The 22,964-nt window shown below is 41.0% G+C and overlaps 1 protein-coding gene across 1 annotated transcript in view; it reads right to left on the bottom strand.

The window, feature by feature from the left end:
* LOC124279436 (centrosomal protein of 170 kDa-like) overlaps nucleotides 1-22,964 on the bottom strand; it is a 158,943-nt gene that overhangs the window by 127,762 nt on the left and 8,217 nt on the right. The window contains exon 2 of the mRNA XM_046715262.1: nucleotides 8,028-8,144. Coding sequence (XP_046571218.1) covers nucleotides 8,028-8,144 — 117 coding nt within the window. The remainder of the gene's footprint in view (nucleotides 1-8,027; nucleotides 8,145-22,964) is intronic.

The following is a 22,964-nucleotide window of genomic DNA, read 5'->3' as shown; positions in this document are numbered from 1 at the left end:
GTGAGATGTGAAATTCAGAACCTGAAGAAATCTACATTTGCTTCATTTAGAGCTTTAGCATTGCAGGGAGGGCCAGGTAGTAGGGAAAATAATGCGGTTCAGGGACTGTGAGACAAACTAGCCTGGTAATAACTATCTGGTAGTATTGTATATCTGATCAACTTGCCAGTATCTTGCAACTCAGGGATGTTTTGCTCCATTTAAAAATAACATGATTTAAAACAAAGTCATCCTTCCATGACCAAGGCATCGCATTAAATCGTCTTGTTTGTTTGTTCTTAACACCACACTCTATAATCCTCCAGCTACAAGACTGCAGCCTGTAAATAAATGAGTCTGGGCCAGACAATCAAGTGATTGACATCATGAGCATCGATTCACACCATTGGGATACTGTAACATGCATGACATATGGCTATTGCATTCATGAAGAAATATTTACCTTCATTTCCCATTATTCACGATGTATATCATATTCGCCACATAGTGTGTTCGTTGCAGCCCTAACTGAGTGTTACTGTTACTATTCTCAATGTTGTCAGGAGCAGAGGTAAGGATTGATATTTCTAAATCAAAATTTTGAAATCATTTTGACTTCATCTAACAACTATCAATGCTGTACACTATAGTTATTCAATGATCTCTCGGGGTATACGGTGTGATGCAACCTGCGTGTGAACCTATGTAGTAAGGGCTTCACTGGCTCACACACATGGTACATCACATGAGGAGTCCTGAGGGTTCAGCTGACAAGACATTTATCCTACTCCTACAAATTTGCAATATATGATGAATACAGCTTCTCTGGCTTCTCCTGCAGTTATCTTCTTGGCAACATGCAACAGCTTCTCTGGCTTCCCCTGCAAATCTCTTCCTGACAACATCCAACAGCTTCTCTGGCTTCCCCTGCAAATCTCTTCCTGGCAACATCCAACAGCTTCTCTGGCTTCTCCTGCAGTTCTCATCCTGACAATCTTCAATGACTTCTCCCCCATCCCCTGCAACTGTCTCCCTGAAAACATGAAACATCTTCTCTGGCTTCCCTTGCAAATCTCTTCCTGGCAACATCCAACAGCTTCTCTGGCTTCCCCTGCAAATCTCTTCCTGACAACATCCAACAGCTTCTCTGGCTTCTCCTGCAGTTCTCATCCTGACAATCTTCAATGACTTCTCCCCCATCCCCTGCAACTGTCTCCTGAAAACATGAAAATGGCTTCCCAACATCTTCCTGACAACATCCCACAGCTTCTACTGCTTCCAGTGCAACTCTGTTCATAGCAGCAACTAACAGCTTCACTGGCTTCTCATGCAATTATCTTCCTGGTAACATATACATATACAGCTCCAGGTTCCCCGGCAACTCTCTTCCTGGTAACATATACAGCTTCACTGGCTTCACCAGGTTCTCCTGCAATTATCTCTTCCTGGTAACATCAACTCTCTTCCTGGTAACATATACAGCTTCACTGGCTTCTCATGCAGTTATCTTCTGGTAACATAAACAGCTCCAGGTTCCCGACAACTCTCTTCCTGGCAACTCTGTTCATAGGTAACATCTAAACAGCTTCACTGGCTTCTCATGCAATTATCTTCCTGGTAACTCATGCACTGGCTTCTCATTATCTTCCTGGTAACATATAAATACAGCTCCAGGTTCCCCGGCAACTCTCTTCCTGGCAACATATACAGCTTCACTGGCTTCTCATGCAGTTATCTTCCTGGTAACATATACAGCTTCACTGGCTTCTCATGCAACCCTCTTCCAGGCAACATCCAGTTCTCCCGTTGACAACATCCAACAGCATTTCCGGTTTCCTGTATTATTTCACACATCATAACCAAGCTGCCAGAAAGTGGCACACATTTCATCCTGAAGTGACAGTTTATAGCTTGTATTAAAATAATAAAAGCTGAACCAGTTGCCATGAGTTGCCACTGTCCAGAATGGTGTATTGTTCAAATACATGAACATGACAAAAAATGATAAAACACCTGTCATATGTCAGCTTTCCGACAATCAAACATATGACGTCATCAGCTTTCACAATTTGACTAATTGGCAGGAAAAGAATAGCAATATATAAAAATGTAACTTGTTTTTCAGTTAATCATTTCTCCACTACCTGTCCAGGTAATAGTATGATCATATAAAACTTTAAAAAATGATATAATAATAATAATAATGATAAGCACATTTATAATGCACTAAACTGAATTCACTAGGTGATACTAATAGAGCTAACAATCTGACTGTTATTACCCCCGATATCCCAACCTGCCAGTGAGGTGCTAGGTTATCACTCACATGACTTATCCCACCAGGCACCAAGTTTCTCTGCTGGGTGAACAGAGGCAATTTTTAACAAACTCACTATGATACGAAACACACTGGTCATACAAAATAAACTGATTGTTGGACACAATGTACTGCTTCTGTGGTCTAGTGGGTGGAGTGTCTGAGCGGAAGGTCAACTGTTTGATCCCTGGTGTTAAAACATGGTACTTGTTGTTTCCCTGCCTGGCAGAAAGCAATAAGGAGATAAGATCAGGTTTGGTCAGCTCCGGGTCAGCATACAGTGTCTGAGTGGGTATTCATGAAAGCTTAGGCACTACAGAGCTGGGATTATGCCAGATCAGTGCTTGACAGCAGTGTTTCACCAAATTTCAACTTCAACTTATTGAAAATACTTTCAAAGACTACTTATCCTCTGGGGCGGTGGGGTAGCCTAGTGGTAAAAGCGTCCGCTCGTCACGCCGAAGGCCCGGGTTTGAATCCCCACATGGGTACAATGTGTGAAGCCCATTTCTGGTGTCCCCCGCCGTGATATTGCTGGAATATTGCTAAAAGCGGCATAAAGCCATACTCACTCACTCACTCACTCACTCACTTATCCTCTTGTCTTGTCTGAGTGTTATGAAATTCTATTTGATTTAAGTCAGGATCAGTCATATTTCGTGTCTGATGTAATTTCATGAGAAGTATGCTAAGATGCTCTTGAAAAAAATGAAACACAAAACTGTTCAGGATGATGTGAGGTCTAATATCCGAACAACAATTTCTTGAATTAAAAGCAAAAATCCTCAAACATGAACATGAAAATAAGAATATTTGGGATCAAACATTTCAACATTGTCTGTTTATAAATTTCGAAATTAGAGCATTTCCAAAATCATGTATTTGTCAATGAGGAAATATGTACCTGAGATGAAGGTATTAGTTACTTACTGTTGCACTCAGCAATACTCCAGCTAAGTGACTTCAGCCTGTAAACAATCAAGTCTGGACCAGACAATCCAGTTGTCGATATCGTGAGCAACATTCATGGTGTTGGGGTACACTGACAGACAATCAAACAATTCGAGGGCCTGACCACCCAATCCACTAAATAGCTTCTCATGAGCAGCATGGTTTGCTGAGAGCTACATTCGGACCTGGAATCCCCCAAGGTGCCTGACCACATACATGACTTGAGGCATCTTGGTTACATACAGCATCTCACCCCAGTGTCTTTTGATATCAAATATATCACCACGAGTTGATAAAGTTACAAATATCCGAGGCTTGCCGAGGATATTTTTACTTTTATCAACGAGTGGTTGATATATTTGATATCAGAAGACACGAGTGTGAGATTCTATTTATCATCAAAAATCACTCTTCATTAGTTTTCATTGAAAAAAAGTACATCTCTGACCACCGTTCTGTCATTAGACTTGAAGTGCAGCGATGTCATGGCATTGTGACGTCATCATGCTCATGACATCATAGCATTGTTAGGGTATTGCACAAAATCTACTGTCAAAACGATATCTCCTATCTCCTGTGGAACACAGTTTTGGATGATAAATGACGGTCCCATGTCTCGCTGAGCACAGATATACAAGGACTAACATGACATGACAGGCCACACACGATGTTGGACCAACACCACTGGTAACAAGGTCCATTTGTGTCACACGAAGAAGCATACATGTGACACCGTGTCAACATCCAGCCTAACATACCTCAACCAACTTCTACACTCTTCATCCCTGTATTTATTACTCAGCTTTCTACAATCCTAGAACAGTGACACTCAGGAAATAGTAGGTCTGATAGTAGGCATGATACTGATGTGTTTATACACTGTCTAATGGAAGCCCAGCATTATCACTGTGATAAGAGTTAGAAAGCCTGGTTATGTCTGGGAAGGCCTGGCATGACCCTAAAGTGGCCACATGGTATCCATAACACCATTCATCCCAGTTAATCTTGCATTGAAAGGTTTACGTTCAGGACACTATTCTGTGTTGAGACATGATCTGTATCATGGAAGGTGTAGAAGGAAGAATATCCACTTGACTCATACTACTGCTGAAGGGGTCGTTGTCAGCACAGTTACTACAGATGTGTACCCCAGCTACGTTTCTGAATACTGAAATGTATTCAAATCAAAGTAAAAAATACAGAAACGTACCCGTACCCTAAACAGAGTTCATATTCCACAACCCAAAACAGAAACCGCATGTAGTTTGTTCCCGTTCACCTCATTGCGAGTGGTATTTTGCATCGCGAAATATTTGTTACTGTGTATGCCCGTTTCTTATATAAGGCAATCAAATGCATCTATTACAACAGTATGACAGTTCTGATCAAGAAAACGGCACAATACAGAATGGACCTGGGATACACATATGTAGTACCCATGATGACAACAACCCCTTCACCCATAATACTGACTGACTGAGTTTGGTTTTACGCCGCTTTTAGCAATATTCCAGCAACATCATGGCGGGGGACACCAGAAATGGGCTTCACACATTGTACCCATGTGGGGATTCGAACCCGGGTCTTCGGTGTGACGAGCCAACACTTTAACCACAAGGCTACCCCACCTCTCTCACCCATAATAACCCTTGACAAAAAGAACATGTCAGTTACTTCACACTGTTCAGAAACTCATCACAAACTCATGGATGATAGTTGTTTGACATACATCTGATAGAAAACCACAGTCTGGTGATAACATCTACAGGCCAATCTACATCACACAGCCAACCTATTTCCAGTGCATGCCCTTTGTGTTTACTCACAAGATTTTTGTTTAAGACATCTTCAACTCGCACATCTGTTTCAGACTTACAATAGATAATCCGCGTCAGAGCTGATGCAACTGAACGATCTTAAGGTCAAGACCACAGCTACATAACAGTGGTAGATACTGTTTGTCCATACAGTCAACACCTTGCTCTCAAGAAGGTCGTGTTATACCTAGATGTTGGGAAACAACATGTAGTCATGACAGACTAGTCTTGAACTATCATATACATGGATGTGTTGGACACTCAGATTTTGTCTAGTCCTAAACCAGCATACACCTGGTAGTATCAGATACTTAACATTTGACCTACTATCTAAGCAACCTAAAAGATTTTACGATTAAGTTATTTTTTTAACACCACTAATGTTCTGCATTAATTCCGACCTAAAAATAAGGTGTACTTCCACATTTGTCAAGGTGAGTTCATAATTTATCCTAATAGTGTTTTCGCTGAAAGAAATTATTGTTTAAACATCATCAGACCAAAACAAAACTATTGTTATTGATGGACAGGTCAATTAAAACGTTTGAGTTGGCAACACCAAAAAAATATCATGTTGAGTAAATTTAATAAGGTGCAAAGAAAACATTCAAAGCTATTGCTAAGAAGCACAAGGGTGTCTTCGTCTACTGACGTCACTGCCTCAATGTTGCATGCCCTGCTCTGAGCTGCTACTCACACAAATCATTCAGTTTAGAGATTTACTCCACGACTCAGTCTGCAGGCTAAGATTTGTTGACTTTGATGACACAAGCCACATAGATTACAACCACATTCAACAAACACAGACACCCCCCACTTCTACAGATATCCGATTTATTGGTGTATGTGAGAGTCGACTGTTTTGACACCTGACATGTTCGCGCAGCAGCTTGGTGGGAATTCCTGTGGAGCAGCCACTTCAAAACATATGTAAATATCACCATCTCGGCCTCTTTAAAGTTATTTTTTATTATTCATGATTCAAGAGGATACAAAGCCTGAGAGTGATCCTGTATGTCCCAGGCTCATCAGTTGTGACGTATAGCCATGTACAACATACTGAATACATAACATGCACTTTTATGAATAACGTCTTTATGAAGAGTGTTATGTATTCATCTTCCTATAACATCTAAATGCCTATCCAAGATTTTATAAAACATCTCATGCAGGTTCCTTTACAATGGAGTCAGGTAAAGGTTGGGCCAACTGTTTGATCATAATATATCCCAAACTGAGCAAATACACTGACTGACTGACTGAGTTTGGTTTTACGACGCTTTTAGCAATATTCCAGCTACATCACGGCGGGAACACCAGAAATGGGCTTCACTCATTGTACTCATGTGGGGATTCGAACCTGGGTCTTCAGCGTGACGAGTCAACGCTTTAACCACTAGACTACCCCACCGCCCCAGCAAATACACACCTGAATTTACCATGTATTAGTTAATGAATTAAAGAAGTAGTGGTTTCAATGAAGGCGGGGGTATTTAATGGTTTCTGTAAGACAAACAGCAGTGATCATTGGCGAGTCAATGCCACACCATTGTCTGTAATCATTAGCAAAGATGTCTGCCACTGGGTCAAGATGATCCTCACTTAGCCATGAACCTGAGCAATGGCTTTAGTTCAGTTGACTCTTCTGGCATTCCAGCTTCTTGAACTCTGTTCTACCCCTGCATCCTCACAGTGCAGCTAGCAATAGGGTTTATCTGTCAGTTAAATACTGGCCAGGGTGCTGTTGTACAAAACAACCTTAGCGCTAAGACTACCTTAAGTCTATGTTAAGGTATGGGAGTTACGGTCATCTTAGCGCTAAGACTACCTTAAGTCTATGTTAAGGTATGGGAGTTACGGTCATCTTAGCGCTAAGACTACCTTAAGTCTATGTTAAGTTATGGGAGTTTCGGTCATCTTAGCGCTAAGACTGCTTTGTAGAACGGCACCCAGAACAACTGGTACTTAAGTATATCTGCCGCTGCCTTCAAATGTGGAAAAGATGGTACACTGGACTATCACGGCTTGATTTAAGAAGTTGCCGTCACTTTTAATGGGGGCATGTTTACTTGTAAAACAAGTTGCAATAAACAAAACAAACCCTGGTCCCATAAATTTATCATGAAACATGGGCCAGTCTGCTGCCAGTGTCACATACACTAATGATGCACTGCTGTACTACTGCTGTAGATGGAAATATTAAAATTTGTACAAGATATTGGAGCACCACTTTATTTGATGATCTGATGACGTCACACCTAAGAAAGCATGACAAGTTACGAGAATGATATGGATAAGCCATGTAGTAAGGTAAATAAACTTTACAGGTACGGAGTGTGTTCAAAGATTGATTTTGTGTGGACACGTAAGGGTTAGTCAGACACAAATTTGAAATTTGTTTACATGCACTTGGTGCATGTAGACATAAACATTAGGTTGCATTTCTTAAAAATAGGTCGACACTACCTGCTTAATACAGGTAAAATGAGCCCTGACTATCTGTATGCAGAGACACAATGTAAGTGTCTAGTTTTAGAGTCAGGGTATACTTGTAACATAAGCATTTCATGATCCTAAATATCTGACATATCAAACAACCCAGGCCACAGTCTTCAATTGTCAACTTGTTGATCACTGGGTTGTCTGGCGCAGATTTGCTTATTTTCAGACCACCATCATATAGCTGGAATACTGCTGAGTGTGGCATAAAACTAAACTCACTCACTGAACAACACTGAAAACGGAATAAGCAGTCTTATATTTCATCCATGATAGAAACTCTCTGTATTGAAGGCTTAGGGACAGACTAATGTTTCTATAAATCTAAGGTGCAACCATTCTGATATTCTCTTTCCGTCATCATATATTGGCAGTTAAGATCTATTTCACATTATAAAAATCAGCAAATTCCTCTGATATCACTCCCTGTATGGGAGGTAACTGTGACTATTGCTTTCACCCACCTGCACTACAACATCACACTCATCTCGCCCCAGGAACAGCATGGTCTTGGGAAGACAGAAGCGTTTGGTCTTCTCCACCAGGTACCAGTCCTCTTTTGACCCACCATCTTCCCCGTCCTGAAACATGAAACATGCTCATGAAACAACCACATGACGTATAGTCAATTAACATCCTCCATTATCCTGGAACAAGCAGTTCCCTCCAACCTAACCCCTGCTGAAACATGATAAAGTTTATTAATTAATCATACTTACTTTTATACCAAACTTTCATTTGGCTAGATTCAAGTTATCATCAATCAGAAATATCTTAATCTTCTTCACTGAGGGTTTTCTTGCAACCATGTTGTCAAAAACCCCGTTCTGTTTGTGAAGACACACCATGTTGGCAAATACCCTGTTCTGTTTGTGAATACACACCATGTTGGCAAATACCCTGTTCTGTTTGTGAAGACACACCATGTTGGCAAATACCCTGTTCTGTTTGTTAAGACACACCATGTTGTCAAATATCATGTTGTTTGTGAAGACACACCATGTTGGCAAATACCCTGTTCTGTTTGTGAAGACACACCATGTTGGCAAATACCCTGTTCTGTTTGTGAAGACACACCATGTTGTCCAATACCCCATATTACATGTTACTTATATGGATAAATAAATTACACATCAGCCAGAGGACAACCCTGTTGCTCCTGTCACAGTTGGGGCGGTGGGGTAGCCTAGTGGTTAAAGCGTTGGCTCGTCACGCCGAAGACCAGAGTTCGATTCCCCACATGGGCACAATGTGTTAAGCCCATTTCAGGTGTCCCCCCGCCGTGATATTGCTGGAATATTGCTAAAAGTGGCCCAAAACTAAACTCAGTCAGTCAGTCCTGTCACAGCTAACTAAATAATACATCAAAATATTATCACTATTCTGTCATTATTCAGAAAAGCAGCAGACAGCTAGGTGGAGGAGACTGTGTCAGGTTTATGTGCCCCAGATGTTTACATACAGCATATCAGTTTCATACCCATAAATCAATAACCGTTGATAACATTACCTGCATACTCATTGAATTGACAGAGAGGACTTGTTTAAACAAAGCTGAGGAGGCAGATAAGAGTCTTTTGTTGTGCCCCTAATAAAACATATTCTTGCGAAGCATTGTGCTTTACAAACTGTACAATGCATACCAAGACACTGTCTCCAGAATGTATCCAACAGCATCACCTCAGATTATAACTGCATCACTTAACCAGTATTCTATCAGTAATGTGACAGTCTGATAAAACCATAGACAACCTGTGAGGCTGAAGAATGGGAGTAGATTGGATTTATCTCCACTTTGGACATAGTTTTAACACAGCATCACATCAGCAATATTTTGAGAGAGCAGCACTGATGGACAAACTACCCAGCCAGGATCCAGAGACTGTGATCTGAGTGATGTCACCCAACTTCAGCCCTGACATGCACTTCATCAGAACTGCAACTTAGCCCAACAGAGGAGTTCCCTTGTGAGGTGACCCCAGGGCCTCCATTTATCCCATAGCAAAGTTGGATGCATGACAATCTCATTCTACACAACTCCAGGACATGGCTGTTCTCACAGAGCAAATTTATCTTGAGGGACAAAGGTTGGGAATAACTGATTAGAAAAGGCCTGCAATGAAAATGGTTTAAATTACATGCGAGACACCTTTATTTAGGAGTTAGTCATCGTTGAAGTGCGTAGTCGCTCAGCAGGTGTTGCTGTCGTCCAATCAGAATCATGTGGGAATATATCTTTATAGTAAACGTATCCCCTGGGATTAACACTCTTTAATACATGCATACACACAGGTAATAAACATATGTGCTTAGCTGTCACCTTGTTACCAAAAAACATCCTGATTGATATCAACCGAGGTTATGAGACGACATGTTAAGAAGGGTTTCCTACGGCTAAACTTTTAATAGTCAACGTATTAGATTCGCCTGACCTAGATTTGGAGAACTTGAGTAGAAAAAATGAGCTGGAGATCCTTGTTTCTTTAAATACCCATATTACAATGTCATGTCTTGTAATATAAGTCCACACTGCCAAACAAAACACACAAAACTTACAAATCAGAAAAACTCAATTATTTCTAAATCATGCTTTTGTTTGGCGTTTAACGCAGCACTCAGCAATATTCCAGCTATGTGGCAGCGGTCTGTAAATAATAAAGTCTGGGCCAGACAATCCAGTGACCAACATCATGAGCATCAATCATGCACCTCATCTACTGTGAATACAAGATAGACCTCATCTACTGTGAATACAAGGAGGCCTAATCTACTGTGAACACTAGATAGACCTCCTCTACTGTGAATACAAGATAGACCTCATCTACTGTGAACACTAAATAGACCTCATCTACTGTGAATACAAGGTGACTTAATCTACTGTGAACACTAGATAGACCTCATCTACTGTGAATACAAGATAGACCTCATCTACTGTGAACACTAAATAGACCTCATCTACTGTGAATACAAGGAGGCCTAATCTACTGTGAACACTAGATAGACCTCCTCTACTGTGAATACAAGATAGACCTCATCTACTGTGAACACTAGATAAACCTCATCTACTGTGAACACAAGGGGACCTCATCTACTGTGAACACTAGATATACCTCATCTACTGTGAATACAAGGGGACCTAATCTACTGTGAACACTACATAGACCTCATCAACTGTGAATACAAGATAGACCTCACCTAGTGTGAACACTAGATAGACCTCATCTACTGTGAATACAAGGAGACCTAATCTATTGTGAACACTAGAAAGACCTAATCTACTGTGAACACTAGATAGATCTCATCTACTGTGAATACAAGATAGACCTCATCTACTGTGAACACTAGATAGACCTCATCTACTGTGAATACAAGATAGACCTCATCTACTGTGAATACAAGGGGACCTAATCTACTGTGAACACTACAAAGACCTCATCTACTGTGAACACTAGATAGACCTCATCTACTGTGAATACAAGATAGACCTCATCTACTGTGAACACTAGATAGACCTCATCTACTGTGAATACAAGATAGACCTCATCTACTGTGAATACAAGGGGACCTCATCTACTGTGAACACTAGATAGACCTCATCTACTGTAAACACTTGGTAGACCTCATCTACTGTGAACACTAGATAGACCTCATCTACTGTGAACACTAGATAGACCTCAACTACTGTGAACACTAGATAGACTGCTTCTATTGTGAACACTAGAAAGACCTCATCTACTGTAAACACTTGGTAGACATCATCTACTGTGAACACTAGATATACCTCATCTACTGTGAATACAAGGGGACCTAATCTACTGTAAACACTTGGTAGACCTCATCTACTGTGAACAATAGATAGACCTCATCTACTGTGAATACAAGGGGACCTAATCTACTGTAAACACTTGGTAGACCTCATCTACTGTGAACAATAGATAGACCTCATCTACTGTGAACACTAGATAGACCTCATCTATTGTGAACACTAGATAGACCTCATCTATTGTGAACACTAGATAGACCTCATCTATTGTGAACACTAGATAGACTGCATCTACTGTGAACACTAGATAGACTGCATCTATTGTGAACACGGACATCACTGTGAATATTCAGCACAATGTATTTATCCATAAGAAGCAAATTCCAGAAAGGTTGTACAGCTAGGGTCAATCCATTTGACACGCAACAAAGGAAAAGAACTGAGGACTTCAGTACGCAAGTCAATGCAAAATCATAATTTAGAACCAGGTGCCAAGTTAAACACAACAGCACATGGATTAGACAGCTGCTTGTCTAATTCACAGACAATACAATTAAGCCAAAATAGCCTGCAATACAACACTGAGTGCAGATCGCTTATATCATCATAGGCCCTGAGCAAACAGTTCCCCAGACTAGACGTCAAACTTCAAACTGTTAAAGTCATGAAGGAATTGAAGTGACCATATTTCATGTCAGTCAAGAGGTACTAATTGACTCACTGCAAATCTACTCCACTGGCTGGTAATCACTTCTCATCACCAGTCTGTGATTTCTATGATACTGGGCGCCGGAAGAATACCCACTCTGATAAGCCAATCCAGCGTATTTACCTCACACCATAGTGTTATCCTATCTCATCCAGAATACGTCCAGATAAGAGCTGACTTTATAATTGTATCTGTAGAACACACTCAAATACCTAGTGAAGACTGGAGACCACTTTCACTTGGCCAGCAAAACAAGACACCACAGCCATGTTTGTGAGAGAGAGAGAGACTTTAAGTACTGAGGTGTGCTGATATGAACTACTACTACTACTACTACTACTACTACTACTACTACTACTACTGCTACTACTACTACTACAACTACCACTGCTACTACTACTACTGCTACTACTGCTACTACTGCTACAACTACTACTACTACAACTACTGCTACAACTACTACTACTACTACTACTACTGCTACTGCTACAACTACTACTACTACTACTACTACTACTGCTACTACTGCTACAACTACTACTACTACTACTACTACTACAACTACAACTACAACTACAACTACTACTACTACTACTACTACTGCTACAACTACTACTACTACTACTACTGCTACAACTACTACTACTACAACTACTACTACTACAACAACTACTACTACAACTACTACTACTAATACTGCTACAACTACTACAACTACTACTACTGCTACAACTACTACTACTACTACTACTACTACTACTACTACTACTACAACTACTACTACTACTACAACAACTACTACTACTACTACAACTACTACTACTACTACTACAACTACTACAACTACTACTACTACAACTACTACAACTACTACTACAACAACTACTACTACTACTACTACAACTACTACTACTACTAAACTACTACTACTACTACAACTACTACTACTACTACAACTACTACTACTACAACAACTACTACTACTACTACAACTAACTACTACTACTACTACAACTACTACTACTACTACAACTACTACTACTACTACAACTACTACAACTACAACTACTACAACTCTTACTACAACTACTACTACTACTACTACAACTACTACTACTACAACTACTACAACTACTACTACTACTACAACTACTACTACTACTAATACTGCTACAACTACTACTACTACTGCTACAACTACTACTACTATTACTACTACTACTATTAATGCTACAACTACTACTACTATTGCTACTACTACTACTACTACTACTACTACTACTACTGCTACTACTACTACTACTACTGAATCCTGTTTCTGGATCCAGACAATGAATTTCAATTACCGGTACCAACAGTGCCAACTACAGACTACTGTGCCCCACTTACCATACACTCACCACATTTGGCAAAGTTCATAGTGCAATTCATCACCTGGCACCCCACATCAACGGGACAGGCATCAAGAGATCTCAGTGCTAATTTAATCCTGATATCATACTGGGACAATCTATCATCACTGGCTGTCTATTATTGCAGCATGTGAAAATACAGGAAAGTGGAAACACCATGCCATACCGGCTGGTCAACAGGAAAGTGGAAACACCATGCCCCATACTGGCTGGTCAACAGGAAAGTGGTAACACCATGCCTCATACTGGCTGGTCAACACATGAAGATTGAATCAAATAATAGCAGAAGAGACTTACTGTGAAACTTCACCATGGAACATATTTTGTGGCACCCTTGCTACATTATTGTTACTTTGTTTCCACATTGTTGTTCAAGTGAATGAGTGAGTTTAGTTTTATGCTGCACTCAACAGTATTCCAGCTAAATGGCGGCGGTCTGTAAATAATTGAGTCTGGACCAGACAATCCAGTGATCAGCATGAGCATCAATCCACGCAATTGGGATATGATGACGTGTGTCAACCAAGTCAGCGACCCTGACCTCCCGATCCTGTTAGTCACCTCATATGACAAGCATGGGTTACTGAAGATCAATTCTAACCCACATCTTCACAGGCCACACTTCAAGTAAACTAACACGATGTTGGAATATATTATTCCTGATATAATATTAGTTACATTCTAACTACATACGGTCTTGTGGTCTAGGGTACAGAACATAGTAGGGCATAGGTGGTCTTGTGGTCTAAGGTACAAAAATAGTAGGACATAGGTGGTCTTGTGGTTTGAGGTACAGAACATAGTAGGACATAGGTGGTCTAAGGTACAGAACATATTAGGACATAGGTGGTCTTGTGGTCTAAGGTACAAAAATAGTAGGACATAGGTGGTCTTGAGGTGGTACAGAACTTGTGGTTTAGTAGGACATGGGTGGAGGTACAGAACATAGTAGGACATAGGTGGTCTTGTGGTTTGAGGTACAGAACATAGTAGGACATAGGTGGTCTTGTGGTTTGAAGTACAGAACATAGTAGGACATAGGTGGTCTTGTGGTTTGAGGTACAGAACATAGTAGGACATAGGTGGCCTTGTGGTTTGAGGTACAAAACATAGTAGGACATAGGTGGTCTTGTGGTCTAAGGTACAGAACATAGTAGGACATAGTTGGTCTTGTGGTTTGAGGTACAGAACAAAGTAGGGCATAGGTGGTCTTGTGGTTTGAGGTACAGAACATAGTAGGACATAGGTGGTCTTGTGGTTTGAAGTACAGAACATAGTAGGACATAGGTGGTCTTGTGGTTTGAGGTACAGAACATAGTAGGACATAGGTGGCCTTGTGGTTTGAGGTACAGAACATAGTAGGACATAGGTGGTCTTGTGGTCTAAGGTACAGAACATAGTAGGACATAGTTGGTCTTGTGGTTTGAGGTACAGAACAAAGTAGGGCATAGGTGGTCTTGTGGTCTGAGGTACAGAACATAGTAGGACATAGGTGGTCAGGTGCTTTGAGGTACAGAACATAGTAGGGCATAGGTGGTCAGGTGGTTTAGGGTACAGAACATAGTAGGACATAGGTGGTCTTGTGGTCTAAGGTACAGAACATAGTAGGACATAGTTGGTCTTGTGGTTTGAGGTACAGAACATAGTAGGGCATAGTTGGTCTTGTGGTTTGAGGTACAGAACATAGTAGGACATAGGTGGTCTTGTGGTTTGAGGTACAGAACATAGTAGGGCATAGGTGGTCAGGTGGTTTAGGGTACAGAACATAGTAGGACATAGGTGGTCTTGTGGTCTAAGGTACAGAACATAGTAGGACATAGTTGGTCTTGTGGTTTGAGGTACAGAACATAGTAGGGCATAGTTGGTCTTGTGGTTTGAGGTACAGAACATAGTAGGACATAGGTGGTCTTGTGGTTTGAGGTACAGAACATAGTAGGGCATAGGTGGTCAGGTGGTTTAGGGTACAGAACATAGTAGGACATAGTTGGTCTTGTGGTTTGAGGTACAGAACATAGTAGGGCATAGGTGGTCTTGTGGTTTGAGGTACAGAACATAGTAGGGCATAGGTGGTCAGGTGGTTTAGGGTACAGAACATAGTAGGACATAGGTGGTCAGGTGGTTTAGGGTACAGAACATAGTAGGGCATAGGTGGTCAGGTGGTGTAAGGTACAGAACATGGTAGGGCATAGGTGGTCTTGTGGTCCTGTGGTCTAAGGTACAGAACATAGTAGGACATAGGTGGTCTTGTGGTTTGAGGTACAGAACATAGTAGGGCATAGGTGGTCAGGTGGTTTAGGGTACAGAACATAGTAGGACATAGGTGGTCAGGTGGTTTAGGGTACAGAACATGGTAGGGCATAGGTGGTCTTGTGGTCCTGTGGTCTAAGGTACAGAACATAGTAGGGCATAGGTGGTCAGGTGGTTTAGGGTACAGAACATAGTAGGACATAGGTGGTCAGGTGGTTTAGGGTACAGAACACAGTAGGGCATAGGTGGTCAGGTGGTTTAGGGTACAGAACATGGTAGGGCATAGGTGGTCTTGTGGTCCTGTGGTCTAAGGTACAGAACATAGTAGGGCATAGGTGGTCAGGTGGTTTAGGGTACAGAACATAGTAGGGCATAGGTGGTCAGGTGGTTTAGGGTACAGAACATAGTAGGACATAGGTGGTCCTGTGGTGTAAGGTACAGAACATAGTAGGTCATAGGTGATCAGGTGGTCCTGTGGTCTAAGGTACAGAACATAGTAGGGCATAGGTGGTCAGGTGGTCCTGTGGTCTAAGGTACAGAGCATAGTAGGGCATAGGTGGTCCAGTGGTGTAAGGTACAGAACATAGTAGGACATAGGTGGTCAGGTGGTCCTGTGGTCTAAGATACAGAGCATAGTAGGGCATAGGTGGTCCTGTGGTCTAAGGTACAGAACATGGTAGGGCATAGGTGGTCAGGTGGTTTAGGGTACAGAACATAGTAGGACATAGGTGGTCAGGTGGTTTAGGGTACAGAACATAGTAGGGCATAGGTGGTCAGGTGGTTTAGGGTACAGAACATGGTAGGGCATAGGTGGTCTTGTGGTCCTGTGGTCTAAGGTACAGAACATAGTAGGGCATAGGTGGTCAGGTGGTTTAGGGTACAGAACATAGTAGGGCATAGGTGGTCAGGTGGTTTAGGGTACAGAACATAGTAGGGCATAGGTGGTCAGGTGGTGTAAGGTACAAAACATAGTAGGTCATAGGTGATCAGGTGGTCCTGTGGTCTAAGGTACAGAGCATAGTAGGGCATAGGTGGTCCAGTGGTGTAAGGTACAGTACATAGTAGGACATAGGTGGTCAGGTGGTCCTGTGGTCTAAGATACAGAGCATAGTAGGGCATAGGTGGTCCTGTGGTCTAAGGTACAGAACATAGTAGGGCATAGGTGGTCAGGTGGTCCTGTGGTGTAAGGTACAGAGCAAAGTAGGGCATAGGTGGTCAGGTGATCCTGTGGTCTAAGGTACAGAGCATAGTAGGGCATAGGTGTTCAAGTGGTCCTGTGGTCTAAGGTACAGAGCATAGTAGGGCATAGGTGGTCAGGTGGTCCTGTGGTCTAAGGTACAGAGCATAGTAGGGCATAGGTGGTCAGGTGGTCCTGTGGTCTAAGGTACAGAACATAGTAGGGCATAGGTGATCAGGTGGTCTAAGGTACAGAACATGGTAGCATATAGGTGGTCAGGTGGTTAAGGGTACAGGACACAGCAGGGCATAGGTGGTCATTTACAGGGATTTACCTTGAGTCCTGTATTTGAGGGTCACATACTCTTAATTTTCAGGAGTCTGGACTACAAAATGGGGGTCCCAGACACTTAAATATTATTATTAGTACTATGTTGTAATATTGTTGTAATTCAGTTACTGATATTGTATTGTGTATCATGATCATCACATTGTTACAGTAATTAAATTGCAAATGATACCATAACCCAGCTAGTAGCATACTCAGTGATAACTTATTGCTACTTGATTTAAATTTTTAAGAAAAGTATTCAGACTTTTTCTGCATCCCTGTGGAAGCGCTAATAAATTTCGTTGCATCCATTGTCAATTTTTATGTGTATAGGACGCAGGAATTCGAGGCCCGTAAATCCCTGGGTCGAGTGGTCTAAGGTACTTCACTGAGTAGAGTCCCTTTGTTGTGACAGGATCCAATTGTTGTGGCTTCTAACCCAAAATTACACTCTAACATGAATCCTTATTTGTCCGTAACAGGGTAAAAGTCAATGACCTTTATCACTTTGGGCCCTCTTCCACACAAGGCTGAAACACTGAGATTTTATTCAAATACACAACTCTTCGAAACCACCCAGAAGGTCACTCAACTCTGCTCCCAAAAGTGGCCCAGCTGAGTCTCCAATCTGTCAGCAATCCTGTGTACTCAGGTAGACTTCACATGATACTCGCCAGACAACCGACTCTGACATGCTGATCTCAGTACTGCCACAATGATACACAAACATGGCAGCTTACCTAATCAGCCATACATTTAATGCAGTTAATGTAGATATGTCGGCTGACCGTGTTACCTTCCACACTACACCTTCGTGAACAATTCCATTACCGTCAGAACTGGTCTCACAAATGAGAGAGAAGGGGTAAGCTCTACCGACTGGCCTCTGTAAGTTGAGCACTGATGAAACCGATATCGCCACTTAACAAAATCATCTGACAAGTGTCTCTGACTTTGAAGGTATTTGCTGATAAGCAGTTTTCAGCAAGTTTCAGTGCATCTCTTGAACAGTATTAATCTTTAGGCTTGAGGCAATGAACAAGTTTACCATATGGAAGAAGTACAAGGTATGTGTTTCATAGAAACCTTGGATTTTTTACAAGTGTGGAATAACACACCCATTAAATGATAACTATCACACAATATATTGACATGAAGGTAAAGAAATCAGGAAAATATGACATTAACTTTATAAAGACACAACACTTTTGGATCAATTTGTCGAGATAATGTAAATAATTAGTTATTTTGAATTAGGATTAAAACAATCAGGCAATAAATATAAAAACTGGTTCATTTTAACATCCTGAGAGACAGCTATAAAGGAAACATACAATAAAATGACAAAGCACACCATAGTATATTATACCCTACACAGTGTTGACCCCTGGAACTAAACTACAACCTTTGCATTCCATTGTGACATTACTGAAAATTACAGTCACCCACAGGGTTCATACCAACAAATGAAATAATAAAAACTAGTCTGAGTTCATGAGTTTAAGCTAAAAACATAATCTCAATCATCAGCTCATTCTCATCACGGCATCCTGTATTGTCAACGGGTTACGCTATTATGATTATGCTGTAACATGCGTGAATGTTGGCTTTACATACAACACTCTCACCTACCATTGTCGTAGCATAATCATGAACACTGTTTTAACAACATAGGTTTGACCCATTGCAGGGTCAAAAGGGATCCCTGTGGTACACAGTCTTCTGATCATATCAAACAAGGTAAATAACAGTAATATAAAAACACTGATTATTTTTGTCATCATGCTGAAACTGAAGAAAAAGGTTTCATTTTTCTGTGTGAGTCAACAGTCAACTGCGTGTCTTGTGTGGCAAACATCAGGGTATAGCCCACCCATCTGATGGTTGACAGTGTGAGCAGTGAAACACTCCTTCAGAATACACACCAATCATCCAGATCTGAACCTTTCTCAGAGGGACACACCAATCTGAAACACACCTCCAGGCTACACACCAGCCAGCCAGAACTGAACCACTTCAGAGTACACGTCAGTCAGCCAGATCGGAACCATTCCTTCAGGGTACACCTCAGTCAGCCAGATCGGAACCACTCCTTCAGAGTACACCTCAGTCAGCCAGATCGGAACCACTCTTTCAGGATACACCTCAGTCAGCCAGATCGGAACCACTCTTTCAGGGTACACCCTGGCATCAAGATCGGAACCACTCCTTCAGAGTACACCTCAGTCAGCCAGATCGGAACCACTCCTTCAGAGTACACCTCAGTCAGCCAGATCGGAACCACTCCTTCAGGGTACACCTCAGTCAGCCAGATCGGAACCACTCCTTAAGGGTACACCTCAGTCAGCCAGATCGGAACCACTCCTTAAGGGTACACCTCAGTCAGCCAGATCGGAACCACTCCTTAAGAGTACACCTCAGTCAGCCAGATCGGAACCACTCCTTAAGGGTACACTTCAGTCAGCCAGATCAGAACCACTCCTTAAGGGTACACCTCAGTCAGCCAGATCGGAACCACTCCTTAAGGGTACACCTCAGTCAGCCAGATCGGAACCACTCCTTAAGGGTACACATCAGTCAGCCAGATCGGAACCACTCCTTAAGGGTACACCAATCAGTTACACCTGAACCACTATTGCTGGTTATACACCAATCAGCCAGATGTGAACCAGGAAGTCCCCACATTGAAACAAAGCATGATGTACTGGGCACTTATTTTGACATGGAATCACCACAAGGAAAAGCATCATTAAAAAGACAATTTCTCATCAAGTGTAGGTAAAACAAATGGCAATTATTCATCCTCAATTTAAACTGAAAAGTTCGAAGAGACTGTTCTGACTTATTGACACTAGTTTAGACGTCATCTCATATGCAGAGGTGAAGGTCATTCAGTTGTCCAATCAATGGCTACTGGGCCTCCTGGATGTCATCATGCAGGGAAGATGCAGTAAGCAAATAGCAAGTTGAAGAATAGCTTACATGTCTTGAATTTCTGATTTTACAACTCCCTTTTCATCAAATGCTTAACAAATAATGTTGGCCATTACACCCAAGTTACTTTTAACCTTTTCCCTTATTTTACTCCACTCTATGTGACTTATTTCCCTCCACCTAGTAACATACTGCACAAGCAGAACAAACGTTTGGGGACTTTTTCTTCTCAATGATACATAGCAACATTGTGAACATGACCAACAGCAACAGGTTGGAACTGTTAGTTTGTGCGTGCATGTTCAGAAAGTTTTAATTATCAGCTCAAACATATTTTATGAACAGAACAATACAATATTGTTCAGTGATAACAGACATTTTCCTGTCCAGTCAGGTCAAAGATTCTGTTGGTCATGGTGACAAGTGAGAGCCACTGTGGGGGTTTTCCTCCTTGTCTTCCCTCCCCGATAAGATAACATAGATTAGCGGCTCCCAACCACTCCTCCATCCACTGTGGACTGATGGTACAGCTATCAGAGCTACTTCATATCCCACATGTGCTTCATTGAAAACATGTTTGTGGAATATTGTTTTAGTTTCCATGAGAAATATGCTTGTAAACTGTACTACAACGATGATTACTGTTTGGTTTATGCATTAAAACATGAAACTTTGAGGCCACACTTCTCCCAAATTAATCTCATTTATTTTAGATTGTCTCTCTAATCTCTGCAGCACTTAACATATGCACCCGTGGTACATTCTTAGAGATTACCAGTTAAAAAATGCACCCTCCTGAATTCAAACATAGGATTTTGCACGGCAAAGAAAAGTAATTATTGTATACGCCATTACTGACATGATATAGTTAAAACCTTGAGAATGTTAATTTTCCCTAATTGGCTAAATAGCAATCAATATTCATGTCCTAGAAATTGTCATGAATAATTATCCATAGATTATTAAAAGTGAAGGAGTGATAATGGTTGTACAGCTTTTCGCAATATTCCAGCAATATTATGAAATTGCAACGTAAATATAACAATGGTTAAACATACAGTATTATGATATTAATCAGCATGAAAAACAATCAGTCAAAGAAATAGAAGGATGTGATAATTATTAATTCGACATACCTTTATTTTAAAGCAGACTGGAAGATTGGCAGGAAGGTAAAACATAAAGTGGACCTTCATGAGCATTATCCCAGGTGACTGTAAGCCTAACGAGCAGGTGAGTAAAGCACCACCTGTGTCAGTCAGACAGTCAGCTCCCAGTACACCGGTGATCAGTCTGTAGACAATCTCCCGTATTCCAAGCCATGGCTGTCGCCAGCTGATTGTGTCTACATATCAGCAGGTCGTGGGAGGGACTGCCCTGACCCGCAATGGTCTGGTGGTTCAAGATGAACACACTCCACTAGCCAAGCACATGTTGGATACAAGGACACACACTACTAACTGACATTCACTTCTAACAACTTCAATGGCATGTTTTTTCAGAGTTCACTTTGCACAAGACGGGAGTGTGTCTCGGTCTGTCCGAGACACGAGAGAGCCAGGGTTGAGGGCAGACAGTAGGGTAACCTCCTCGCAAATGACTGAAAGATTCTGTACATATCTGAGCATGTCTTAATGGGACGGTAGACTGAAGCTCAAAGAAATGTCACCAGTATGCACTTCTCCTGGTTTCAACTAAAAATCTCATTGTGTCGCCATTTAAACAAAAAAATTGTAGAGAGTGAAAGAAAACTTTGCTAAACGCAAGCCGGAGATATGATAATGAAACCAATCCTTGTGATGAATGCAGTATATCAACATACTTGAATTGTATGACATTGTATGACGATACAGCTGTTGAAGCTAGCTGAAATAACTGCCTTCAATCATACAGAGATAAGTACATGTGTTAACTTCACACCCAAGCAAGCACTGCTACTGTTTGTAAAGGCATATTGAATATCATTGTATATATTGGGTTATGATGATAATGAACAAGTGTGTCAGTCAGTAGACCATCCTCAGCTGCATCATGATAATGTCACACAGTATATCGGGTGATAAAGTCATACAGTATATCATGTCACAGAGTATATCAAGTGATAATGTCACAGAGTATATTAAGTGATAATGTCATATAGTATATCATGTTATGGAGTATATAGCATGATAATGTCACAGAGTATATCAAGTGATAATGTCATATAGTATATCATGTCATGGCGTACATGATAATGTCACAGAGTATATCACATGATAATGTCACAGAGTATATCAAGTGATAATGTCATATATAGGATATCATGTCATGGAATATATCGCATGACAATGTCATGTAGTATATCATGTCATGGAGTACATAGCATTATAATGTCACAAAGCATATCAGCTGATAATGTCATACAGTACATCATGTCATACAGTAACCCACATGATAATATCAGAGTATATCAAGTGATAATGCATCGGACCATGTCAAATGATAATATCAAACAGTATATCAGGTGATACAGTTTGCCACATAATGTCATAGAGTATATCATATGCTAATGTCAGAAAGTATAAAATTTGATAATGTCTTCGAGTACATCATTTGTTACAGTGTACCATATGTTAGTGTCATTGAGTATTTTTATGAACAATGTCAGAGTATATCAGGTTGTAATGTCACAGAGCATATCAGGTCACTGATATCACGCAATAATGGGATTTTTTTTTTCTCTAAAAGATTGATTACATTTTCAGATTTGGTTCACAGAAATTTCAAGTTTAAACAAATGATGACATAGCAGTTATAAATAAACACCGCTTTGGCCAAAGAATGTTTCTT

Source organism: Haliotis rubra, unplaced genomic scaffold (assembly GCF_003918875.1).
Source record: "Haliotis rubra isolate DU_JTF1 unplaced genomic scaffold, ASM391887v1 Scf25, whole genome shotgun sequence".
Classification (NCBI taxonomy): Eukaryota; Metazoa; Mollusca; class Gastropoda; order Lepetellida; family Haliotidae; genus Haliotis; species Haliotis rubra.
Note: the sequence above shows the minus strand (reverse complement) of the source record. Positions and strands in the feature narration are given on the sequence as shown.